Source organism: Populus euphratica, unplaced genomic scaffold, assembly GCF_000495115.2.
Source record: "Populus euphratica unplaced genomic scaffold, PopEup_1.0 scaffold1283.1, whole genome shotgun sequence".
Lineage (NCBI taxonomy): Eukaryota > Viridiplantae > Streptophyta > Magnoliopsida > Malpighiales > Salicaceae > Populus > Populus euphratica.
In genome coordinates this window covers 26236-35028 of record NW_011501141.1, presented here as the reverse complement: position 1 = coordinate 35028, position 8793 = coordinate 26236, and the positions used below count along the sequence as shown (strand labels likewise).

The 8793-nt window shown below is 35.1% G+C and overlaps 1 protein-coding gene across 1 annotated transcript; it reads left to right on the top strand.

Moving 5' to 3' along the window:
* The first annotated feature begins 7454 nt into the window (after positions 1-7454).
* On the top strand, positions 7455-8574 carry LOC105117314 (uncharacterized protein At5g64816-like). The gene is made up of 2 exons (XM_011014927.1): positions 7455-7565; positions 7835-8574. The coding sequence occupies exon 2, from the start codon at positions 7903-7905 to the stop codon at positions 8284-8286; it is 384 nt and encodes a 127-aa protein (XP_011013229.1). The 5' UTR covers positions 7455-7565; positions 7835-7902; the 3' UTR covers positions 8287-8574.
* The last annotated feature ends 219 nt before the right edge of the window (positions 8575-8793 follow it).

Here is an 8793-nt window from a genome sequence, read left to right as displayed (position 1 = left end):
AAACCATGATAAAAATGCACTTTTAAGTACTAATCAATCAGCCACCCCGAGTCATGGATAGTGAGAGTGGCATCGCATTTCCAAACATTGGAAATAATACTTTGCAAAGCTCTAAAACCGGGCTTTTTACCAGAAACATAACCCACCGCACAAGAATTCCAAATTTCAAATTTGGGTTGGATATCCTCAGGGGAAATTGCACAAGTTTTGGAGAGCTGATTAAGGGAAAAGTTTTGAAGTCTAGTGCAGGAAACAGTCGATCTATTGGAGAGGAAGAGATCCCGCCATTTGTTAGTGGGGGGAGCAGAGGGAGGTTTACCTGCAACAACTGGGGGGACTTGCTCATGACCACCTGGCGATGGAGAGGGAGGCAACACCCTGTTTGGAGGTGGGGAAGAAGAGGAGGGAGGCTGCTGTGCAGGTAGTACAGGAGGTGAGGAGGCCAGGTGAGGAGCAGCAAGAGGAATAGGGACGAGAGGGGAGTCAACACACTTCATCAGAAAAGTTAAAGCCCAGCTGATCCTCATCTAGGATCTCATCCTCAGAAGCGACAACACAATCTTCAACCAAAACGACATCCAAATGAGCAGAACCAGAGGTGACCACCTGCGCTGAGGCAGGGTGGGGAGTACCAAGACCCACATCACGAGGGGAAGATGGAGGCAAAGGAGAAGGATCTGGACAAGTTGCATAGGGAACCGCACCAGGTTCAGAAGCAGGAACAGACAAGAGGGCGAGAATCACCAAATCGTCTCCATTGTGATCATGAATATTGGGACCAGGAATATTTGCAGGTGAAGCGTCTTGTCCACGGGCTACAATAGAAGTAGTTTTTTGCTTGGTCTTCGCCATTTGAAAACGAGGGGGGGAAGAGGCGGGAAAAGATGAAAAGGATCCAACCAAGGGGAGGGTAGAACGATGAAGAAGAAGCAGAGAAACAGAGAAAGGTTGAGATATTGAATAAAGAGTAATCACTCAGCAAGGAGTGCTAGCAGATAAGAGGGAATCCTCTCCATGGAGGAGGAGAGCGTCTCTTTCTAGATTCTCTCTCTTTCTACTAACTGACTAAGAGCTCTTTCTTAACTGAGAGCTCATTCTTTTCTTTTTTTTGATCAAATGTAAGAATATTTTTTTTAATCAAATGTAAGAATATATTAAGATCAAAAGTCTCCATACCACAAAAGCAGCAAAACTAAAATATTAACAGATAAGAGGGTAACAAATACCCGAAACAAAACAAATATGAAACAATCTCCTTAGAAAACAACACTAAGGGAAATAATCTCATGACAGAGATTATCAACACGAAGATAAAACGCGCGGAAGCCCAGCAGGCCATGGATGGTCCAGACCCTACAAGCTGAAACAAAGCTGAGGTATGTAGCCCCATAAGCCATCAGAGATAGACACCTATCATAAAGACAGCAAAAAAAAAATTTAGAACAATAGCAGCCACGAATAGTGGCCAGCAGCTAGCAGCAACTCAAGAGCTCTTCCATGCAGGGACGTGAATCGAGGGCTAAACAACCCGCAAAACGATGCAGGAATCATGGAAATTGTCAGCCAACATTGCAGAGATAAAGGAGGCTCAGCCTAGAAATGAGCAAGAGAATAAGAACACGGGGGCCACCAGGATGACAAGATTGAAAGAGAAGAACCAGCCAATCAAAGATGCTCAATCCCAACTAGAATTTTGCTGGACCAAGAAGAACGAGAAGAATAATTCCTACCCCACACTCCCTTTAATTAGGAAGAGCCGCAAAGATCCATGACCAACTAACAGCAGGATGAAGCTGAGCAGCTAGAGCAAAACGATAACGACCACACCACGAAAAAAGCCATCCTTGCAGAGATAGGGACAGCCTAGGTAGGAGCCAACCAGAACATATAAATACAGTAGCATCCAAGAATAGTGGCAGCGAACATGAAAAAATATGGACAGATATATCATTATGTTTGGAGAACAAAATATAGCCAATCAGAAACTCCCACTCGACCATATTAAAGGAAGGATCATGCGACAGCTGCTCCACCCATGCAGAAATGAGGAATCATGAGAGTCCAGAACACTGTAGCTGGCAGTCAAGCCAAGACAAGGGAAATAAAGCCGAGACAAGGAGATAAGCTGAAGGCAACATTATATCAGCCAGGAAGGCAATGAAGACAGCCCAGCTATGCAGAAAAACCGCCAATTATTCATGCCAAAACAGAACCGTAGGATAACTGGCAAGAATAGCTGCTCAACCCCCATGCCATGCACGCAGCCCAGTCATGCCGAGACACCACCAGCTGACGTGGATAGCTGTAGGGCAGATTTGAAAAAAAAAAAAAAAGATAATGGTTTTTGAAAGGATTTTGAACGTCACCCCTTGTATGCCTTCAAATTGTACCTTACAGTAGATGCTTGACTGCTTTTTATGATCGGCTTGTTTTAACTCGCAAGTGCACGAGTGTGCGATGTAGCAATTAACTCGGTAAGATCGAGGTCATATCCACAGAGAGCTAGATCTGGAAATTAAGCTAAGTAACAAAAAAAACTCAAGAGAAATTAAATTAACAATAACTTGGTTGAAAATAATTGATGGATTTGTTTTTAAAGATAAAAAAAAAATGTAAATAGATTTTAAATGACAAGAAAAAGTAAGTCTTGGTCCAAATCAATTTTAATGGTGATGTATTGGTGATTTCTTCAACATATATAAGATAACTCAACCTAATATCAACGATGGTGATATTAGATCAGAAGATATTACAATGAAGATTAGAAAGATGAAGATTGATTATTGCTTAAGAATGAACAAGTACTTTCATATTAAGTAAGACATTGAATCAAGCAATCTCTATACCAAAACTAAAGTTTGTGCATAAAAATTCAAGATTATAACATTACCTAAATGATTTCTAAAATTTCTTTACAATAATAAATCATTCATGAAGAAAATAAGAAGATAAACATTAAGATTCATTCATATCCTAAAGAACTCACCTCAATCACCATTATCCTTGATTTGGATCCAAGAAAGAGTTTAGCCAACCATGATTATATATAAGAACACTTCAATAAACATGAAAGAACTTGAATCCAACTGAAATAATAAGTTTTACAAACTAAAGAACCGAAATCTATAAAGAAGAACACAATACAATTTCAGAAAAAAATTCGGACACAAATTTGACTCTAACTTTGGATAGAAATTAGTCCCTCTTAGAAGCTTTGTTTCGAGAAGTCTATTAGAGACATATTTATAGGAAATTCTGTCACCTTTCCATATCATTAAAGAACAGTGCATTTGGACACCTGAGTCAAAAGTTATGGGCAAAACACCAAAAGGTGTTCTGAAAAATCAAATCAAGACAGCTTTACAACTACTTTGGTGCACGTTTTTCTTCCTCATTTATGAGGTGTCTCCTTCTTCTTTTTGACCCAAAATAATGTTAAAATATCCCCTCCAGCTTTCCATCCATGTGCTTGCCTTCTTGGATCAATGGATTACCTAAAATAAATCAATTGTTATTTGTTGTGTGGACATGTAAGATCATGGATTGTGTTTGGGTTGATTTGAAGGTTGATTTGGGGTTGATTTAGGGCTGAATTTGGGGCTGAATTTGGGCTGAATTTGAGCATCAAATAAGTATACAAATGTACTTATTATTTGGGCTAAGATTGACATTGAAACCTTGAGTGTTTAATGGTTGAAGTTTGCACACAACATAAGGCAAGTTTGGGCTTGAAATAAATCATATGATATTCTTTTCTAGAATTGGAATAGAATTGATTTTTGGGACAAATTTGGAGCACTTATTTGAACCAAGATTTGCTTCAATCTTCAACTAAATGTCTCTTCAATTCTTCATTCTGAATTCCGACGTTGAATTTTCTGAATTAATTCATTTAAGCTCCAAAAACCTATCGAAACATTAAAACAAACTTCATTACTAAAAAAACACATCAATTATTATAAAAACAACCAAATAAATACAATAAATACATATGTAAAATAAGAGACTTAATGACACTTTTGATGCACAATCAACCACACTCTCATGCACGTGACCACACTCTCATGCACGTGTAGGAATAGAATAAAAGGAAGAAGAAAATAAAAGAAGAAGAAACAAGAGAAAAGAAACAAAGTTATATACAAGAAAAAGTAAAAAAAGAAAATAAAATAAATATTATAATTTATACAAAACTTACCTCCCCGGCAACGGCGCCAAAAACTTGACACGACCAAAAGATTGTTGTCTTCTCCCAAGTGCAGGAGTGTCGAAGTAATAAATGACCCGGCAAGACCGGGGTCGAACCACAAAGAGGTTAATTGTACAAATTATAAACGACAATAGTAACAACAACAACAACAATAATAATAGTAATAACAACAATAACAATAATTACAATAATAATAATAGTAGTGGGTAGTAGTAGTAGTAGTAGATTATAAACAACAATTATAAACAACAACAATAGTAACAACAACAACAATAATAATAATAATAATAAAAAATAAAAAGAAGGAGAAGAAGAAGAAGAAGATGAGAACTTTGAGATGGAATATTAATGTAACGATTAAACAATGATAATAACAAATGTCAAGGTTAGAGGTTCCACTAATGGTATATCAAACAAGTATAGTATAAACTCTTATTATTGAATTGGAAACCACACACAAAGGAGGTTCCAATCAGATTATAGATTGTTAACATGATTACATTAGTCATCTTATTCGATTAATGCTAGTACTAGTAAATCTCACATTAGTTATCTTATTCAATTAATGCTAATACTTGTAAATCTCGTCAGACATTCATGATTATAAGTTATGTTAACAACAAATCAAGTTTCTTTCATAGCTCAGGTGTCGGTTATACCATACATTATGGGCTATGAAAGTGCCAAGCATTTGTTGTACCAAGTGTTATACAACATAAATCAAGATTAGTCATTTAACAAGCAAAGTATTAAAGAGTGAACAAGATAACAAATACAAAACATGTTAGTATCAAACATTAAAGTCCATGTTAAGTTTACACTATACTTATTCTTATACCATTAGTGTAACCTTTTCACCTTGACATAATTAACTTAGCTAGACATAATGAAAGAAAGAAAAATAAATAAACAAAATAAGAACATCAATAAGATTAAAGTTAACTAAGTAAATGCAAGGAAATGAAAGGCATAAACTTGATATTAATGAAAGTAAAACATAAACATTACAAAAAATACAAAGAGAGAAAGGAAGAGCATGATCTTCATCTGGAGACCAAGATGCCTAAATGCATGGCAAATGCCTCCTTTTATAGGCCAAAATTGGGAACTGTTGATTTGATGACTAATTGATGAGTGGGTGGCCAACTCTTGACTTGGTGACAATCCTTATCTTCTCTTGTCTGCCCAAAACGTCATTGATAACATCAAAATTGGAGCCACTTGAAAACATGAAAGTTGTAGGCAATTGTTTCAGCTTTCTTGTGTAAACAATTCAGCTCATTTGAACTTCTAGAACTCCAGATATGGCCAAAATACTGAACAGTGCTCGGGCTGGAGGATAGATTCGGGCTTCTTTGTTGTTGCAACAATTTGGACTTGAAAATGACCTTTTTAGATCTTAGGCTCCATATGCAAGTTGTAGGCCTATGTCTTACCTTTCCATCCATATAAAGTAGACCTAAATCTGAGATCTATAACTCCAGATATGACCCAATTACCGAACAGTGTTCCAGTTTGGATTGCACCAACATCTCTTTTCTAAGTTTGGCCATCTCTTTATCCTTTCAATTTAAGTTCTTCAAGTCATCAATCAATCCTTTCATTTATGTGATAGGCCTGCATTTAAAATCAATATTTACCACAAATTAAAGGTATCTTATATTGTTAGATATATTATTATAAAACATGCTTTAGTTAAGGAGTTATTGATACTTCAAGTGCAAAATGATGATATAAAACCTTGATAAAAATGCACTTTTAAGTACTAATCAGTTGGCCACCCACTCATTAATTAGTCATCAAATCAATAGTTTTTAATTTTTGCCTATAAAAAGAGGCATTTGCCATGCATTTAGGTATCTTGGTTTCCAGATCAAGATCATGCTCTTGCTTTCTCTTTTTGTATTTTTGTAATGTTTAAGTTTTGCTGTCATTAATATCAAGTTTATGCCTTTCATTTTCTTTTCTTTATTTAGTTAACTTTTATCTTATTTATGTTCGTATTTTCTTTATTTATGTTTTTTCTTTTTCATTATGTTTAGTTAAATTTATTATGTCAATGTGAAAAGGTTACATTAATGGTGTAAGAATATAAGTATAGTGTAAACTTAATATGGACTTTAATGTTTGATATTAATATGTTTTGTATTTGTTATTTTATTCACTTTTTAATACCTTGCTTGTTAAATGACTAATCTAAATTTATGTTGTATAACACTTAGTACAACAAATGCTTGGCACTGTCATAACATAAACTATATGGTATAACCGACACCTATGCTATGAAAGGAACTTGATTTGTTGTTAACATAAGTTATAATCATGAATGTTTGACAACATTACAAGTATTAGCATTAATTGAATAAGATAACTAATATAATCATGTTAATAATTTATAATCTGATTGGAACTTTCTTTGTGTGTGGTTTCCATTTGAGTAATAATAGTTTATACTATACTTATTTAAAATAGCATTAGTAGATCCTCTAACCTTCTTAATCTTTCATCTTAAAGTTCTCATCAACTCTTCTTCTTCTTCTTCTTTACTACTACTACTACTATTACTAGTACTACTACTATTATTATTATTGTTCTTGTTGTTGCATTATTATTATTATCTATAATTTATATAATTGATCTCCCTATGGTTCGACCCTAGTCTTGCTAGGTTATTTATTACTTCGACATTTCTGCACTTGGAAGAAGACATTAATCTTTTGATTGTGTCACTAGCACATGGTAGTGAATTTTGATTTTTAAATAATATTTTATATTTATTAAAACATCAAATTATCTCTTAGTAAACTCAATAATAACTAAGAAAATAAGATGAAAAAAATGAAAATGTCCCTAGATATCATTTTTTTTAAAAATTCTTTTAAGGATAATTGAGTTATTTCATATACTTTAAAAAATAAAAATACAAAATAATCTCTAGATATTAATTTAAAAAATTTTATTTTGAAAATTATTTTAATTATTTTATTATACTTAAAAAATGTTAAAATAACTCTAAGTGAAAAACCAAGCAAGTTTAGGTTTTTGTTAATGTTTTCGGGGGAAAAAAAAGGAGTTATATAATTAATCAAATTTGAAGAGTTTGGGAACTTAAAAGAAGAGGAAAATAAAGATGAAGTATGGAAAGTTAAGGTGCTGAAATTAAGATTATCTGCGCCAAAATTCCAACGCGTGACTTGTACAATCGGCGAAGACTGATCCAAAACTCTGGTCCCACAAAACAGCAATCCTTAGCCGTTGGATAAAAAACTCCCGCAGTCAAACCCAACCCCTCATCTAAAAGTAGAAGCAAACCCTCACTCTTTCTCCTCCCTCAAGGATCCACCACCATTTCCCGGTTAGTAACCTCTCTGCCTCTCTCTTTTCTTGTACTTGAATAATTGTTTCAAATTCCCGTTTGGTCTTGATTAACGAAAGTCTCATTTATAAAAAAGAAGAAAGAAAAAACTATATCAAGGGTAATTAGTTCAAAAAAATCAACCTGTTTATATCTCCTGAAAAATTTGTTAGAAATTTCATTTCTGTTCTAAAATTACGTTTTTTTCAGTTTAATCTAATATCAGTTTTGCTTATTTTGAATATGATGTCTCAAATGTTTATAAATAGGAGTCTACCCTCGTTAAGGGGAAATCTTCCTGCTGATAAATTCCAAGAGCTTGTGTATTGAAAGTGTAATGGTGGACCCATGGTGGTCTTTATTGGGTGCAGCAATACCCGCTATAATTGCAGGGCAAGCATTGAGGATGAAGAAAAGAAGAGCTGATGAGCAGAGTTTAAAGAGTGCTAGAGGCCGTGAAAAGAGCCCCGATGAAATTTTTGTTTGCGAGAGGGTATGCACTTCGAAGAGGATGCTAAAGAAGGTTGGTGCATTATGTAAAGATCCAACTATTGATACCTGCGTGACTGTTTGTGGTGTTTCTGAGCTCGATGCTTGTGCCGATGCGTGTGCCAGAACTGTTTGTGTTAATCAACACCAAGTACCTAACTGGAATGATATTTGCCTTCGGAGGTGCCAAAGTGAGTGTCTTAGGCTATCCAGATCCTTTGAAACTTCTTGAGAGGCTCCTGTACCGTGTCTTTCGATTGTCTTGGATTTACATAAAGTTTAGTGTAATTTACGTTTCCTCGAGGAATTTGATGGAATACTCTGTTCAAAATGGAAATGGAAAAGGAAATTAGCACTTTCTTTGGTTTTGGACATGCTCACGAACTGTTCGATCAATTGTCTGCGGACCTTTTCCTTTCTATTCTGGTTCATGGGAGGAAAAATGAGGTCCATTCTTTTGCTATCGAGTACTTCTGTTCTGATTATCTTCTTTTAGTTTTCAAGTGTTACTGTATTCCTTGAAGGAACTCGCCAGAATATGATATGCGTGCTTCTCGTAGAAACTGCCTTTGCATTGCTTCTACTTTGCAAGCTCCACGTGGAAAAGAAAATAAAAAAACAATTAACGAAATGCTCTTTCATCTAAAGGTTGAGGTTTCAGCATGAGGCTTTGTGATGACCAACTAATCTTATCATAGCATGGATGTTACGCCCAACTTGTGCTAGGTGGTGGAGACAG